This window comes from Myiozetetes cayanensis, unplaced genomic scaffold (assembly GCF_022539395.1).
Source record: "Myiozetetes cayanensis isolate MyiCay16 unplaced genomic scaffold, myiCay2020 scf2-11, whole genome shotgun sequence".
NCBI classification, from domain to species: Eukaryota; Metazoa; Chordata; class Aves; order Passeriformes; family Tyrannidae; genus Myiozetetes; species Myiozetetes cayanensis.
The window spans coordinates 9141916-9160561 of NW_026087411.1; the positions used below are offsets into that span (position 1 = coordinate 9141916).

Consider the following 18646-nt stretch of genomic DNA (forward strand, 5'->3'; position numbering starts at 1 on the left):
AAATGCTCGTGTTGCTATTTGACTGGGAATTAAAACATGGAAGGAGCTAAATGCAACTGCATTGATTATTTTGGCACTGTAGGATGGACGAGTGATACTCCTGTACTTGTGAGGTGCCTTCCCATGGGCAGAAACAGTCCCTATGCAGAAAGAGTCACATGTCTCTGTGGACACAGGACATGTAAATAGAATATGTTCTTTCTCAATGGACTATAAGGTGAACAGCCAATGCCTACAGAAGCCAGTATCTTTTCTCATTAACAACATTCCACAGGGATCCTCTTATATCTTAGCTAATTCTGTGCATACATGCTTGTTTGTTTATTTATTCAGTGACTGTAATAAAGCTTAAAGCAGAAAATACTGCATTTTGGGTCAGCTCAAGCTGATGCTTTTGTTGCAATTTTTTCTGGATAGAGGGAAGGTACATGATTACTTTCTTATTATACAAGATCTGATCTTCTGCATATTACCAACATGCAGCATAAGTCCAGTTACTCTAACATGCATTTACATATGCAATCCCTCACTGAGTTCTGCTCAGTTTCTCTGTCCTCTTCTCTTGCTAGTATTATCTTGATATCATCATCTGGCAACAGACTTTAGTCATTCAATACTTTAAGACACAGGATTTGTTCTCTGCATTGTCCCTGGCCTTATTCACTCATCGATCCACGATTGTAATCCCCAGCAAAACTGACAGGAGAGTTGAAACCAATTATTTTTAATGAAGGAAAGACCAAAAACAGCAGAGAAAAAAAATGTGCTCAAAAAGACATCTCAGCCTTTTCTTTTACAGTGCCACTAAGGAGGTGGTTTCTGACAAGTGCAAATGCTTCCCAACCCATTGCATAAAAAGGGAAGAGCCACACAGTATGTCAGTTCACCACTCTACCTGCATTACGTTTCATCAGTGAGCTGATGCATGTGCTGTTTTTCCAGTGCTGTGAGGTGCTGACAGGGATGGTGCCACCTCCCCCATACCCACACGGCTCCCCAGTGCCAGTCCTGGGCTCACAAAGACACGCGGCCAATAGAGCCGGGTCTGTCCCTTCACCAGAAACAAAACTGCCCAACTGTTAAACAGACCAGGTCTCTAAACCTGATTGTTGTGCAGCAGTTTATGTCTGCCCAGTGGGAGTGTGTGGTCAGACTGGGATTTAGCAGGACACAGATACACTCTCAGCTTTCATTTTCCTGCCGTTCATCAGCCCATACTTTCAATATCACTTATGTTGTGTCACTCGACACGAGCACTGAAATCTCCAGTGCAACTCAATTCCTCTCTTCCCTTTGCTCTTAAGATGCCTTTGCACAGATGAATTACAACTTTCACTCTCCATTTGCTTTTTCATTTTACTTTACTTTTCGTCTACTTCATTTACTACCTTCTGCTGTCACCCTTCTCTGCATGGATGCCTGTTTCCTAATTTCCCATCTTGCTCTGTGTAACCACAGTGGCCAGTTCGGCATTTGTAGCTGCTACATGGCACCTTTGGCAGATTTGTCCTCAGACCACATTCTGCCCCTGCCTGGCTTTTCTTCCTTTCCCTTCTTGGCTGAGGTGGGGGATCACCACAGCTACATCAACCTCTCCTCCATCAATCATTTCTGAACTTGTGCAGGTTTGAAGAAGATCTACTGCTTCATCTGCTCTGCATCCTCCCGAGTCAAGGTCCTGTCAATGTTCTGGCTGGGAAATTTATAGGGAAACTGGGACTTGCTTCCCAGTGATCGGTGTTTTGCTTGAACAAATTAGAAGATCTCATAAAACCAGTGCATTTGTAACTTTGTGCACAAAACTGCCCACGCAGACAACCTGTTAGCTACAGTCTCAGTCATTCAGTTGAAAGAATTCAGTGGAAGAGATCTGCTGGGTTAGAAAAGGCCACAAACAGTTTAACCATCTCTCTAATGCTGCTAAAACAAAAACAGCTGTGTCAGAGCAAGGAAAACAAATGAAACACAAAAGCATCCTACTACAAAGCTTTCCAGTCACTAATAAAAACAATAGTCTGTGGTATTTCCAAAAATATTTTTGGTGTAGTAGATCTCAAAGAAACAGGAGGAAATATTGAGGAGGAGGAGGAGGGGAAGGGAGATGATGACAAGGAAAGGGAGTTAGAGAACTGCAGAGTAATGTGGCTGAAGTCTAAAGGGAGAGACTTTTCCCCTTGTTAGAATTTGCAAAGATTTTATTAGCACCTCCTCAACGTCCAAATTACAACTAGGAGGGCAGGGGATTGACCTGAACTGGGGGCTCAAACCCACTGCTGTTTCTCGCTATCTTTGCAGCCCCTGAGCCAGTTTCCAACCTCTCAGTTGGAGAGCATTTGAAACTACTAGATTTGCAATTAGGAAAGTTTTCACAAATGCAGATGTTCTTGGCGAGTGCACTTCAGGACTTGCTGCCTTCTCCTTTCTACTCAGCTGTTTACCACAAAGCTGGAAACTCAGTGTCAGCCACGCAAGGTTCCGGGCTGTTCCCTATTTATCAAACCACATGCGCTGGGCCCAGAACTGATCACTTCATCCCTACTTATTTCCAGTACCGGAAATTTAGAGTCCAAAGAAGGGGAATACAGCAAAGGAAACATCAGAGCTGAAAGAGGAGGCTCAGGCAACCCCCCAGAAGTCAAACAGCTCTTCCTTTTCCAATCTTCCCCCCACTGATTCTATATCCTCAACCAGTTTGTGACGGGAGGGATCCCCTTAGAGACTCCCTATGGAGCTCGTTTCAAGCCAGCCAGTGCTGATGCAAAAGAGCCACTTGAATGTTTTAGCAACATCCCAGAATGCTAATGTCATTTGCAGGGATGCACTGAAGAGCCAAATAAAAGATCAGAGCACTCACATATATCTGGAGGGGGAAAAAAGCACATTAGGAGACGATTGCTACACACATTGTATTTGTGGGTGGGTGGCTGGGAGGAACCTATTTCTTTACCAAGTGTCAACACTTTCCTTTCTCATGTTAAGTTTTGTGGTCAAAGACCACAGACACACATCATATACACAGCCGTCTTATATGCTGTCCCGATAAGAGCAATAAAACCCTTAAAGTTCGTAGCTGTATTTTAGATATTTTTCATTCCTTTATGGGACCTTCCAATGTCAGATAAGTAGGCAGATGTGAGCAAAATGTTTATTTTTTTTTTCACACTGGCCCAATTTTCCCCCTACACTGCAGATGACGAGTGGTGAATTCAGTTTAGAATCAGATCTTAGTCCAGATTCACTGTGGTCTGTTTAACCAAAGACACTGCTTTTAAAAAGTATTTTCTTTGATTCCTAAGGCTGTGATCTTGCATATTTTATTATTTATTGAGTGAAAATCTGCAGAGCAGACCCTTGAGCTAAAAGGCTATGGCTACAACTATGTGAGTGTAAGAATTTACCTGTATGGCACTAATTAGAGGATCAGGTCCCTAAACAGTAAATATAGGTGTTAAAAATTTCTTAGTTTGTAAAATACTCGAGGATTTACAGTCTGTGCAAAGAGCTTATAGCACAGCATGCAGAATACCCAGAGAGTTATATTCCATAAAATATATGAACCTCAACACAGCATATGTTTGGAGAAAACAGACTGGACAGGGAAAAACAACCCCTTCAGCAGTTAAAACTAAGCCCACTAGTGCTCCAGAGTTTTAAGCTAAGGTAGAGAATGACCTTATTAAAGGCTCTACATATTCTTAGCTGAATTAAGAAGGGACAGAAAGAGAGAAAAATGAATGATAAGCGATTCTCAAGTTTCCCAAGTTACCTTTACACTGCTTGGAACATACACAGCCAGCTTACTGGGCTCGTTTTGAAGCACAGGATTAATTGCCTGGATGGTATGAGAAAACCAGAATTTACTGCATCAGCAATCCACCTACTGCTGGCAAATTTCGAGTTTACGTTTGTTGCACCACTTTAAAAAATATTTGGTTGACTGTGAAGTCCTAAGGTGTTGGCAATTCTGGGAAAAACGCTGATTATATTTTTATTTGACACGCATCATTGCATACCACCGGCTTTCCCTCATTAATTTCTGCAGGCTTTTAGAAAGCTTTATAGCTCAAAATTAATACGGTTTGGTTGAAGTAAAAATACAAAGAGAGGGCCAGAGAGACAGAAATAATAAAAGATAGTGGCTTGCTCATAATTTCTTTGAAGCAACAAGCTTTTTAAGGGAGCCACTTGGAGTAACAGACTCATTAGAAGTTCTGTCACACACTCAGGGAGGAGCTGCCCTGGCATCTGACAGCAGGAAGGTATCCTGACTACTCATCCTGGGATGGCTTTATCTGGCACAGCTCCAGCGCCTCAACAGATCTCTGCTGGTTTATGCCAGCTGAGGGCCTTATCCTGGCAGTGAAAGAGGCAGTAAAACTATCAGCTCTCTGAAACAACAACAAAAAAAAATTTGTTTTCCTTCTCCAGAGATGTCTGCTTTTCCCTCCTGCAAGATGTTAATAAAGCAGAGAAACTGGCTGTGTCGAATTCCTGCGTGAACATTCTACCTTTGAACTCGTCCTCTAGGCTTCTACCCTTGGAAATTCTGACTCAGTGTATTGAAAACAGCAATAAGCAACCTGTAGCCTTTCATATCAAGATCTCAGGTGTATTTTAATTGAAGGAGAGTTATTTTTCCTGAACCCATTCCAGGAAAGATAATCCCACGCCGTAGTGGGTTTTGGCACGTGGTGGACTCTTCAAGACCCAAATCCACCTGCTTTAATCTTCTCCAGCTGTTGTTTCATAGGATCGTTCTAGATAATTAGTTACACAATCAAATTTTTACATACTGGTGTCAGTGTTCCTTGGATGGAGAACTCTACTCCCTGCCCTCCTCTACTAACAACTAGATAGTAAAAAGCAAACTTTCATAAGCTGAAAAAAAAATTTGGAAAACAATAGTTCTTCCTCACTAAACTATTGCAGATGGACAGATTTTCATTTTTTCCCCTCTGGTTCCATTATAAGAGTAACACACGTGTACCTCCATGTGCATTAAATCACAAATAGCATGCTATAAAACTGGGGTGCCTAAAGGAAATATGTTCTCAGATAAAACAATCTTCATAAAAAACCAACTTTGCTATGAACTGGGGAGAAGTGCAGACATTTTCTTCTACAATCTAATGCTAACTAGAAATCTAGTAATTTCAACTTAATTCAGCTGCTCAAGAAGCCCTTTAGGACTTATTTAGTCAGTCCAATTTTAACTGTGAACTTCTGCAAAACACTTTCCAGAGCAGATTAAAGGGAGAAAAAGTGCCAATTTCAGTTGAAGCTGAAAGGAGAAGAAGATTTTGTAATTTTTACCTCTTTTCTCAAATGACTCGGCTCTGCCTACACAGCACCTTATCTATATTCGTATCTACAGTGTAAGCATTCAGCATCCTGCACGAAAGCAGGGACAGGGCAGCCAGCCTTGGCTGAGCCTTATTTACTCCCAGCACAGGTGATTAATCACCAGGAGGGTCCGTCCTGCTGCTGAAAACCAGCCAGTGCACAGCGTGCTCCATCTGCATCCCATTAGGTGTTCCTGAGGTGCCAGGGATCTAAGGGCCCTTACAAAAGGCACTGCTCTCTCTCCTTTGTGCTCCCCAGGCTGATAACAGCGCTGCATTCCTCGGGCACTGCAGCATCTGGAGCAGAGGAGGGATAGTGCAGCAAAGACATCCTGACAAAGGGACTCTGTCGTGGAGCTGCATGTTGCTGTCCCTGGGGAGAGTTTTCCTTGCTGAGGGACAGGCTACAGGTCGCATCCAAGTCTGATCACATCCCTCCAGTGTCATTTTTGGGGATACAGGGGACACCTATCCCTGGGTAGGGTCTGCTGGAGGACTACACTACGAGTCTAACTTTGAATATGGATAAAGTGACTTCGAATGAGGTAGAATCCGATCAACCCTCAGAGATCTTGCAGATCACTGCAAACACTACTAGTCCAAAGCCCTTGATTGTTCAGATCAACTGGCCATCCACAGATACAATTGGCTTCCTGTGGGAGGTAGATCACGTGGCAGGTGGCTCACTGGAACAGCATGTCTTACTCATTTGGAGTAAAGATGTTAGAATTTAGCTGTTTCATCACCCACTGCTGGGAAAACATCTGTGATGTTCAGCTTAGACAAATAGTATTTGTGACAGCATATTATCATCATTAGCATCTTCACCGTTGTCGTGACTGGGGGCCCTGGTCATGGAGCCAATGCTGTGCAAACACAGAATAGATTTGCTTAAGGGCTTGAAATGTAACCACATACTGGGAACATTCTGCTTGATAAGGGCCTGAGAGAAGCAACAAAATGAGAATTTGAAAAACTCAGACTTCAGCATGACTGATTCTGCAGGCTGTTTAGAGCAGGTTCAAGGGGTCCACCACTAAGTCACCTGCAGATTTAAAGCTCACAGCAACAGTTTCATGATCAGTCCAGTCTGGCATAGATTTATTCTGCTGCTCAAGTGATGGCACTGGGATTCACGAAGCCATATGGCAGATTGGCTCAGGGAACCAGTTGGGCTGTAGGCAGACCATTTGTGGGAGGGTTGGTTATTTTTCAGATCAGTTCTCTGATTCATTCACTGCATGGCTGCATGACTGGTGGAGGGAGAAGGGGCAGCAGAAAGGGGACAGGCATGGGGAGAAGGAAAAACAGAGGACAAGACAGCTCTTTCCTTGCATCAGGGCTGCCTTATGCCAGGTTGTAGAGATGTGGAACTATTGTTTCTGAATTTACAAAGCACCCTGACAAAGCAAAGCTAATTTTTTTCAAAAGACTGTTGAGCACAGATAGCAGAGGAAAATGTTGGAAACTGATTTTAAGGAGCTGGTCCTCCAGTTGCAAAAAAATCTAAGGCAGACAGAAATGTTTTAAAAAGGAACCTTTTAAAAACAATTTTTTTGATGCCAAGCCAAAACAGAAAGCAGCGTTCTGCCACTTCTCCCAATCTGAATGACATCAAAAGCAAGAACTCAAGAGTTTGTTAAAACCAAAAATGAAAACTAGTAGTTGCAAAAAGATAAACCAATCAGCACAAATGGCATAGTAAATTAGCACTTTAAAGAAACACTTTAAAACTAAACTACCTCAGGAATTATCTTTTAACATAACAAGTCTTTTAACAGTAGATTCCAGAGGACAGGGTTTCACATTTTTCAGCATCCCATAAAAACATATGAAAAATGCCCACTGCTGTTGGTGAATTATTGTTTGCCATGCTTTAAACAGAAAAATGACGCCTTTGCAAATGCTGCAATTTGCTTTTTACACCACAATAATCTATTATTAGTCATCAAGAAAATTGCTTTGGATTTTCTAACAGTCTTTTAACTGCGTCTGCCTAGTGGTTCTACTTTTTACCTATCAAATTTAAATGTAAAAATATGCTTTTGGTGTTCTCATGCAGAAAGGGGGGAAAAAAGAGGTCTAAGGTCACAGCTGGAGGGGCTGTGTTGCATGCAAGCAAGTGTACTTGAAAATTTGTGCAGGGTCCAAACACTCTGAGTCAACTGCAGTCTCATCACGGGGATAAAACCACTAAGGCAGCTGCTGAATTTCCTGAGGTATCTCCAGTTGTGTAATGAGAAGCCATGAGGAGAACACATAGAGAATATCTATATTATGAATTTTAAAGAGTAAATGGCATGGGAACTTCTGCTTCCCATATTTCCTAATAAATGAGTGGAGACACATTTGAGATGAAAAGGCCACAAAGGCTTAAGAGGAATAAAATGGTTTTTTTTTTTTTTTTTTAAATAGACTAGATGAACTGAACTGTGGAGCTTGCCTTATGACATTCCTAATGGAAATAAAGCTGCCAGGAGTTCATACACTTCAGAACAACTCTATTATAGGAGCTATGATGGTATCTATGACATTATGGTACTAGGAACAAATGTGTCTTGTTCTACAAGCCATCGATTTTCAGAGTCCTGTAAAACATGGCACTGAATAATATGGGACTTGTACTCTACTAAAAATTTGATTTCACATGAAAATGGAAATACATTTGCCTTTTTTTTTTTTTTTTTTGTAGTCAGCTTCTGACTCTTTTGATATAAGTTACTCAAGAAACAAAGCATTTGGTCATAGTGACCTCAATCTATTCCTCTTTCCTAGGCAGGAGCAACAGGGTATGTCAGTTTTGAGGGAGATACTACCTTCTCCTAATTCAGCATTTCTTGTCCTTCCGTTTCTCAAGTCATCACAGAAAACATGACAAAAGAAGGAAACTATAATAGCTGGTTGTGGGCTCTGCCATATCCTCCCAGTTACATCCCCACACTTTTATGCATCATAGCCTGACACAGACTCCTGCTGTGGATAATTTCCAGCTGAACAGTTTAAGTTGCACAGAATTACTTTTAAAGAGTTAACCTGTTCTTTCCTTGTGATGAAGCTGTACCCCTTGTGCCTATAAACACCTATCCGTATCCTGCAGTCAGGCATCCAGTATATTCATCCTATCCTAGCAATGCACATCCTCATTCCTTTTCCAAATGAACAACCATGTTTTACTAATTAAAAATAAAGGAGGAAAATATGGAAGATCAATCAGGTGGATACAACACCAGGATAATGCAGTATTACTGCATTTCTGGCCTCTGGCATTACCTACCATGTAATTCTGCCTATTCTACTCTTTTCTAGATCACCTGCTTGCTTAACAAATTAGTGGAGAATAACTAGCAAGAAAGTGAAGGAAAGTAAAAGCCTCATGCCTGGAATAATATAAAATACCATGTGAAGCACTAAAAAATAAAGATTTTTCTGAGAAGCAATTTAAATGACTAAAGAGTCTTCCTTCTCTCAGTTTTCTATTAATCTGCTGAGGAGTCAGTCGTGAAGTTCAGATACAAGAACATGCTTATGTGTTATGATGTTTGTCATCCCCTTATTTCATCCCCTTTTCAACAAGCACTCTCTAGTTCACCTGGAACTTCGTAGCAAACTCTAATTTCACTCTTTTGTAAAACATTCCCAGTAATTTTTGCAAGACTCCCTCCCCTATAGAAATGACCTCTGGAGGACAAGCCATCAGCAGACATCTCCTTACAAAGGATTCCCCAAATCATCCTGTGGGAAGAGAATGTAAATAGAGATAAACTGCAAAATAAACTCTTCCTATGGATTTACCAGGCTTCCAGAGAACAAATGGTCCGTACCACCCCGCGTACCACTTGGAACTTTTCTGTCAGGTGTCTCTGCTCCACAGGGCTCACGCTCTCACAACAGCTACTCATTCACCATTTTCTATGCTAGCAGACCAAAAGAACTCTGCCAAGGTCACTGTTGTCCTTGGCATAAAAACATCTAAGAAGAGACAGTGCTTTTTCCCTTCTGTTCTCCCCTCCTTTCTAAGCCGCCACCTTCCTCCCTCTGGTGCCAAAGCAGCATTGTAATGTGGTCCAGCACAGCATTTTTTCCTGTGTTTTGGGTTGTGGTTTTTTTTTTTTTGTAGTCCACAAGACAGCCTAATGAAGGGAGGCCCACATGAAAGAAAACCCAATGGACTAAAATAATGGGACTGGCTCAGAAGGACAAGAAACATTTTTACACATCATAGTCAGTTTGCTAGCCTTTGTGCAATGCTCTAGAGTTGTGATATATGATTTATTCATTTGTTTTTCTACTCATTTGCATTTCATATTACAAGACAATTTTTTAAAACCTGACAAAAGCACTAATTTATTTCATAAAGGATTTGCAGAAGACTTTAATAAGCTCTTATTTTGTGCAGAAAGACAAACATTGTGTCATTAAACAACTCTGCTTCTGGAAGAGAGAACGCTTCAAACTCGCAGCCCTAAGACAGACATGCACATCTCAAAAGACCCTGCCTTGAACCAAGTTCTCCCATTACTGAACTGCACACAGAATCACGCTAGCTGAAGAGCATTTGTACCAAGCTTTGAAGGCCTGGAAATGCTCTGCATGTTTCATGTTTTACACACAGCATCTCCCAGTCCCTGAAGTCTTGGGAAGGCTCAGTGTCAGACCGCCCTCTCACGGCAAGCGCCAGGGCAGGGAGCAGCCCCGCACAGCCCCGAGGTGGAAGAAAGATGTCAGAGCTGGTCCCTTCTATTGAACAGCATGTAGGCATCAGCATATGCAAGCCTGACCTTCCAAATTTTGAGCTGGAATCAGCTGCTATGCTCTTGACTTCTCTGCCAGAACAACAAAACCATCGCTTGCTCATCATCCGCACATCGTGCCGCAGTTTTGCTGTTGCACGCAGCAGAATTTGGCACTGGGACTGGATTCCCTATCCCTCCTTCTGTACTCTGGGGTATTGTAAATTCTGGCCTCATTGAAGTGCTGTGATAAATGCCTTAATATCTTCGTGTCTATCGTGGTTTGAAACTGCCCTCTAGGGCTCTGCAACAGAATAGTGCCGAGCAGTATCTCACCTGCTCTCATCTACTCTTTTTTTCCCTGTTTCCACCTTACTCCAGTCAAATCTATCAGGGAGGACTAATACAGAATTAATTCTGTTAGCCTTAGACAAAGAGAAAACAGCACAGCAAAGTGCTGCTGGACCAGTATAAGAGAGATTGCAATTCAGAGCAGAATCTGTGTCTTCAGCTGCATGTCTCACTGTAACGTGACTCTCAGGAATTCCTGAAAAAACTATACAAATTGAAAATCCATCAGTTTTTCTCCATGTTGGGATTTAAGTCCTAGAACATCAAATCCACATCAGCGTCACCTTGAAACAGTGGCAGATAGCTATGTCACATAGTTGTTTTGTTGCTTGCTGTATAGAAAGCAGAGGACTGGACAGTAGCTGCATCTACAACTTCAGGAGAGGAATAGAAATAAACCTGATTTTTCACAAAGCCACCAAGCAGCCAAGTCTTCTGGGACAAAATGTACATCAGAACTAGCTTCGGGACACCCTAACTGATGTCTGAGTGAGGTAGGAATTATTATAATCATCTTCTCATACTGTCATTTAACGTACAATACCTGTTCTGAAATGCTGCACCATGTTTGAGTTGCTTGCCATTTTGAAGGTCCACACTTACAAAGAAGCTAAACTGATAGCACCTAGCCCAGAAATGAAGGCATGTTCTTATGAATGTTCCTACAAAGTCAGATAACATACTCAAAGGCAAATTCATGTATTTCTATTTCTTGCTGCAAAACGGGATGGGCTGGGAACTACTGAGCCAGAATTCCAAAATACTTCCATCCCTGATGCATGTGGATGAGCATGGAAAAAGAAACAGAGTTGATATCACTTTCAAGTATGATGATTTGGATATTAATTTTGCAGTAAGAATGATTTCCTTTGCCTTGCATTACCGTACAACTTTGCTGCTGGATGACACCCAGGAGATGCTTTGGTAGCAACTGGAATAAAGGAAGTGAAAGTAGGTGGCTTACCTTGTGTTGTGCCATCTAGTCCCATGAGACATTTCATTGCCCTGATGATTTGCTCCGCTACGGGTGGACACATGGACGTGGCGTACACAGCGCTGTGAGAATGAGCTCGTAAAAAGTCCACAAGGCCCTGACACAAGCAAAACAAAGCATGAGTGAGCTTGGAGCTGGCCAAACAGCAGGTCCTCCCCTTAACTACTGCAGGAGTGGGAATGTGCAAAGGGAAGAGGACGTTTCACCAGCTATGGGTTTGCTTTCTTGGCTGCCACTGTTTAATACATGGCCTGAAGGAACATCAGGCAGGTGCAAATACTTTACCAAGTAAGTGGGGCAGTTACAGCTGAAACACAAGTCTGGAAGAGAATAATGTTTACTTCTGTGCTAAGACTTATTACAAAGGAGCCAAAATAATTTCAAGACCAATGAACAGCTGCACTTAAAATAATGCTGCTCAGTTGCTCTCTGAGAAGGAAGCAAAGCCTACATGACTTCAGAATAATTTCTCTGCCTCGTGACCTAAACCAGGAAAAGCACCTTATTGGGATCTATCTTTGTCTGTTAGCACAGAAATTTTCAAACAAAACTTTCCATCAGTGTGGCAGGGACAGTCATGTTAGAGTTGGTATAGTTGCTTTAACATTTCCTTGAAAAAGCACTGATGTACTGTAGGTAAAAAGCACTGGTAACTCTCCTGAATCCAGGGATCTGGTAGGAATTCAGATCTTATTAAGATCATCATTGTTACAACAGCTTATACCTCCTAGTGCATAACATCAGAGTAGCGGTTACCATGCTAAAAGCTGAATTCATGTTACTGAGAAAGGGATGACACCTTCTTGAAAGTTGGACTTTGGTAAAAAAAAAATCGTCAGAAAAAAAACCAACCCAAAGGGGATTAGACAAATTACTGCCAAATGAGCTGTATGAGTTTATGCAGTAACTCCAATGCTGAGGATAAAGACCTAGCTAGCCTTACACAGGCCATGTATGGCTATATTGCAACTGTACTCCTAAGTGGTTTGGTTAAATAGCTGAGAAGGCTTCTGTGCTCCAGCTGATGCAGAATAAACAGTGCCACCCTGAATTTTTGGCTGCAGAAATGAATGTAAGTGGGTGAATGGGTGAGCAGGCTTCCAAGGCTCAGAAGCCTGAGGCAAAGCTTACTGATACACACAGGCGTGAAAAGAATGACCTGTTTTCATTTAAAGTAACTCCCGAGGATTAGAGCATGAATTACTTCAGACTACTTTTCACAGGTCTAGTCTTTCTATACTTTTTAGTTACATTAGCCACATTGTCTTTGGTAAGACTTAAGCCTTCAGATATAAATTCAGGAAGGCGAGGAGACAAAGCAAATTGACTCTTGACGTACTATGACACCCGGTTTTAAGATCTCCAGAGGCAAATCCAAAAGAGACAGTAAGAAATATACAGTTTATACTTTCATATAGCCCTTTTGTTCTACTGTAGGGCTACCCTTATTAATGTTATCCTGACAACAACCATATGGGCTGTCTAAACAGGCTCCCCACTCATTCAGCAGACTCCTTAAAAAATACATTCAGCAGGGTCTGAAAAGGGCAAATAATCAGCAGCCACTTGATCTCTCTGTCAAGCAACAAAACCGATGACATTTCACAATGGTGCTGATTATGCTTTCCCTTCTACACCCCCAGTTAAAGCAAACTCAGCTTTACTTTTGTTGACATCTGTTGTTGGCAAGAGATTGTTTTGTTAATGTACGCGGAGCAACCGAGGACACACAATTTACTATTGCAAAAGGCCCTCAGTAACCCTCTTTGTCCATTCTCCTAAAAAATGCAACTATGTCAATCCACAACTGTTTAGGAATTTTATTATCAGCGGATGAAAACTGTGGTTTTAATCTCTCAATATTGCCCCACACACTGTTTGCAAATGCGAAACAAAGTAATGAGCAATCCGCATGCAAATTAATGTAGGGAAGTATATTTAGCCAACCACAGCGTGTCCAAACATTTCCAAGACAAACAACAATGATCAGGGTGGCACAAAAAATACCCAGCTCAAGCAAATTACATAACGTGAACACGAGACAAAAAGAAGAAAGTCTGACTGTTTGATGTGCGTTCGGGATCCAGGCAAAAATGGTACTAAAACTTCAGAACGGCGCTCATGCAAAGCCGTCTGTGTGAAAAGCTACTGAAACGCATCATACCTAGTAAGAAAGTACTTCCCACCCCCTCAATGTTAAATTGTTTATGCTTCCCTTTTACCTTTTTGCCAGCTATGTATCCTCCAGCTGCACCAAAGCTCTTCGTGAACGTTCCCATTAATACATCAACGTCATCGGGGCTCATCCCGAAGTACTCCACGACGCCTCGGCCCGTTGCTCCCACTGCGCCGATGCTGTGAGCTTCGTCCAAGTAGAGGTAGGCTTTGTATTTGTTCTTCAAGGAGACTATCTCCGGCAGGCGCACGATGGACCCTTCCATGCTGCAGGTGGAGAGAATCAGGGGTGAGCAACAACTCCTGTACTCTTTGTCTTTGAGATGCTGGCAGAAAAATATAGTCGTTAATTGCCTTAGTCCATGAAACAGCTTCTGGGACCTCAATTTTTTTCTTACAGTTCGAAGAGAACTTGCAACCCTTTCCCATTGGCAGGTGAGTATAATAAAGTCAAAGGGAAGTTTTAGGATTTGAACAATCAAGACCAGTCAAAAAGTCTTGGAACATTTGCAAATCGATAGCATGCCAAAAAAGAGGAGGAAATGTGTAAAGCAAGGGGGAGATAGTCACCCAAAGCAGCACATTACAATTCATCAGTACAAAACAAATATTATAATGAATTATAAAAGAACTGTTATAACTCAGTCTGGTTCTTGCTTACTTCATCAACAGCTACTGTGGCAATATTTGGGCATAACAGCTCTAGAGAAAATTCCTCTGGTGCAGGGGAGTTGGGTCCAACATACACAGGAGATGGGCCACATGAAAACCCACAGCTGGTGCCATAATTTTAAGCAGCCACAGTCTTCAGAGTGAACAGAAATCAGGGGTTAGAACAGGCAGCTCAAATCCACTTTTGCCAATTGTTGCTCTCAGTATGTACTTTTTAGGAATGTGGCCTGCTACCTAGTAATCAAGAGGAAAAAAAGTTTCCATTCCTTTTCTTTTTACTTTCTTACAGCCATACATGGAAGGGAAATATTCTGAACCTGCACTGGAACAGGTTGCCCGGAGAAGCTGTGGATGCCCCACCTCTGGGGGGCATCTCTGGTTCAAGGCCAGATTGGATGGGGCTTTGAAAACCTGGTCTAGTGGGAGATGTCCCTGCACGTGGAAAAGGGGTTGGAAGTAGATGATCCTTCAGGTCCCTTCCAACCCAAACCATTCTATGATTAGTGGCATATTGAGATTTGTAGAAAGGAGAAAAGATAACAAATCTTTTGTACTATTGGCAGCCCTGTCAGTAAGTGGGAAGGCACACAGGAGGTGTACAGCAAAATGAAAGCCCAGGGAGATAAATAAGAAATGCTCTCTGCTCTCATAAAGATGACATATCCATGTTAATGCTGTGAAGACTTACGTCTCGAAAACCTTTCTGAGATGACTACAGCTACGCTTGGATATGCTCAGATGCACTCACTATCTCTTCCACCAGCTCTAGTAAGCTGGTCTTTAAATGCTAAAAACTTCCTATCAAACACAAAATCGGTGTCCTGTGTGCCAGAAAAACCAGTGCTCTGTGACTACAGCCCACTTGCAAATGCAACGAGCTTCAGGTGAGCAGAAACATGAGTTTGTTCCCAAGTAGCAAGTATAAAGGAGCAGTGCAATCAGTGATGTCTTGGGAATTTTTAGATCCTGGACCAGTGGCTTTCACAGGCTCTTTTATTGCCACTCTAGTTGCACTGTGGAGCTGGAAGTTTGGAACCACAAAAGTAGCAGGATGTTCTTTTAGAACTCAAGAAATTTCTGACAATTTTAGTCCTTCTTCATCCTTTGGTCTCCTGAGTCAGCTTGGAAACTGTTTGGTCTCCAGTTTTGAAGGAGACCTGCCCATAGGCAAGTCTCCATTAGTTTAACAGCACGGGGGAGTAGTCATGGACAAGGGTTGCCTGTGCTGTTCATACTGAGATGTTCAGAGAGCCTGGCTGCCTGTGCCTGGAGGCATAATTTTGGCTGTAGGTGACTGCTGGCAAATCCTGCCCTTCTGTCTTGCCCAGCCATAAAAGAGGCAACTGTGGGGCTGTATATTGGCACCATGGTCCCTTGCAGCAAAGAAGGGTGGGCTTGTACTGCAAGCTCCTGAAGACTGGGCTTTCTCACTTTTCCCAAATGACACTTGGCAGCTGGGGGAGAAGGAACTTGAACTACCACAGCTACTTTTCCTAATGAATGCAGGGGCAGAGCCCATAGTCCTCACATAGCCCAGAGTCAAAGCATTAGTCAGCTAAAAACTACCCTGAGCCACTGGGTGTGCTTGGACCTGCTGTGTTTGGCAGCTCTCAGCTGTGTCTGGTCAGTCTGCAGGGTGGGTGTGTGGACAGAGTGCCAAGGAGCACCTCTGCAGAGGGAAGCAAACAGCCATCCCACCCTCCACCTTCCAGCAAAGCTTGGGCAGACCAGCTAGGCAGAGAAGGACAGTGTAACAGTTTTTCCACATTTATATGGACATCATTAGGCTTAGTGGCTCATGGAGATTCAGATGGGAGAGTCAGCATTTAACTTTAAAAAGCCAAGAGCAAAAATGGTAAATTAAAAATGCTGCATATTTGTGGAATGGGAGCAAAGCTGTGCTGAATCCCAGAATACATGGAGCTGGTTCAATGGCTGTTGCAAGATTTAACCACTAAGAAGATTTAATGAAAACTTTTCTTACTCATATGAGTAGGTGATTTCTCTTGGAACTCTAAGCTGTTACACAAAACAAGGCACTTGTATTCAGTTTCAGAGCTGACTTACTGCTCTGGAAAGATGCTGGCTGACATAAATGTTATAATGGTTGACAGAGATCCCAACATGGCCTTGAAGTGTCCATGGATAAAGTGCTGCTGGATTCATGCATGCATTCAGTGCTGCCATTCAAACAGGCCTCAGCCCTCCTGATGGAAAAGATGACCTGTTTTGCTGTCTGCTCTGCTCTTGGTCTCTCTTTTGACCCTGGCAGATGGTTATTGATATGCTCAACACTGTTTAGAACTGCTTCAAGATAAAACTCACTTCACAGAACCCCTTGGGAAGCCCAAATGGAAAGTTTACTGAATTCTCTGGTAAATATTGACCTCAACTCACCTTAAACCAGAGAGCCAGAAGTGAACTGTAATGGTTCTGTCTCAGTCTGGTTGTGTCACTTAGCTTTGTGTACAAACAGCTATTGTGTACAAACCTATTGATCTGTTTCCAGATCTGCTCAAGCCCCCGGGGCACATCCAAAGAGCTGGATACAGACAAACGTAAACTGGCTCTGCCTAAGCCAGATGTTCTCATTATGACACCCTGTCTCAGGGAGGAAAAATTTCTAGATTGCAGCTGACCCTCGTCACCCCTGTTTGGTGGACAGACACAGAAGCTTGAGTTAGTCTGAGCTCAGTTTGACCCTACTTTCCAGACATGAGGAGATAACCCCAAGTTTTGGGAACACTGAAGTTTGAAACTTGATTCAATCCCTATCAGACCACTGACATTCTTCCTGATGCAGCTGATGAACTGTGGAGCAGGTGCTTTGAGAGACAGGAGGTGAGCACTTGTGATGGTCACTCCATTTGGAACAGAGGCTCCAACTTGTCAGGATGTTTTTCTGCCCAGTTTATTTTGAAACTTCTTGGGAAAAGAGTTTTCTACATCCTACTCTGCTACCACAGCTTCAATTTATTTTTTTTTCCTGTCATGAAAACTAATTTACTGATATTCAACATGTTATCTACTTCATAACTGTGTCACTCAGCATCTCTAAACATGCCCCATAGTACCACTATGTTTTCAACATTTCAAAAGTTTATCTGTTCCCCTTTTAGGCTAGTTTGTAATTGGGAAAATCTGTCCTTTCCTGGCCTGTTACTCCCAATTTTAACAGTTCATTCCATTTTAGCAGTTACTTTAGGCACTGGTTTCTTACATAAACCTTGTACATTCATACAACAATCTCTGTTTTGTAGTTTAGAGCAATAATTTTAAGGAAACCTTCCAACTCTGCCCTCAAATACAACTCCATACACTGAAATGATAGAAATGTTAACCTTTAATGCTGGTCCCTGGCCAAAGACATTAAATGCTACCTCATTCTTTTCTGGAAGTCCAGTCACTTAATCCCAGGAAATAAAAAATAACCCCGATAAATTTCCTACACTATTGGCATTGAATCCCAAGGAACTTCTAACTCACATGAAAAGGCACTGGACAATATCTAAGTGATCAGAGCTATTTTCTGAGCTGGACAGGAAAATACCCAAATTAAATTAAAAGCAGGGGAAAAAAACTAAATGAAAACCAATCTGTTTTGATCAGTTTCTGATGCCCCATAACTCCTGCCCTGGGCCTTGGCCTATCTGACTCCTCAGTAAATAGGCATGGAAGAGAGCAGAAGCCCACCACGGACCATGTAAGAACACAGTAACTGATTAATCCTGAACTGGAAATGGGAGAAGCCAAGGAAAACATTAGCTGGAATTTGAATAATAAAAATATGATTTAGCAAGTCAGTTTAACTTGTGCCCTGGTCACTGCCAAAAGTTGTTCATGCTTTTTGTGCTGAAGATTGATGGTGAGACGGTCTCCCTCAGTTTGGAACGCAAAGGGAATATATTTGCTCCTAGGCTGGTCCAAGTTAAAGAACCAGCTTTCACTAGTAGTTATATTTACTTCTGATGAATTTTTCTTCTTTTTTTCTTTCTAAGATAATAGAGACATTAAAAGGCAAACAAACATATACTTTTTGCTATGGGTTTGCCATGAAGCTCGAGTGCTTCCCAAGTCGAGGGGCCAATTCTGTCTTCAGTTGTAACCAAGCAAAAATCTGTGGCTTATGGTTTCAAACACAAGTCTGATTTCCAGAAATGCTCGTGTTGGCTAACAATGACCCTTTTCAAATTTTGCCAGTTGGTAAGTCCAGGCTTATGCACAGTGTAAACACTTTAACAGAGTCCTAATGGAAACAGAAGGCAAATTTCTTTCCATACCATAAACATCACCAGACTAAGACTATGGTGTCCCATATAACAATATTTTTTAAAGAAGGAAAGCTTAGTGTTTTCTTTTGCATCTCTGGAAAAAGCATTTCT

The 18646-nt window shown here is 42.1% G+C and overlaps 1 protein-coding gene across 2 annotated transcripts in view; it reads right to left on the reverse strand.

The window, feature by feature from the left end:
- SPTLC3 (serine palmitoyltransferase long chain base subunit 3) overlaps positions 1-18646 on the reverse strand; it is an 81326-nt gene that overhangs the window by 5956 nt on the left and 56724 nt on the right. For both annotated transcript variants that reach the window (XM_050315788.1, XM_050315787.1), the window contains 2 exons: positions 13640-13859; positions 11388-11514 (listed from right to left, as the gene is read on the reverse strand). In XM_050315788.1, the coding sequence (XP_050171745.1) occupies positions 11388-11514; positions 13640-13859 (347 nt within the window). The remainder of the gene's footprint in view (positions 1-11387; positions 11515-13639; positions 13860-18646) is intronic.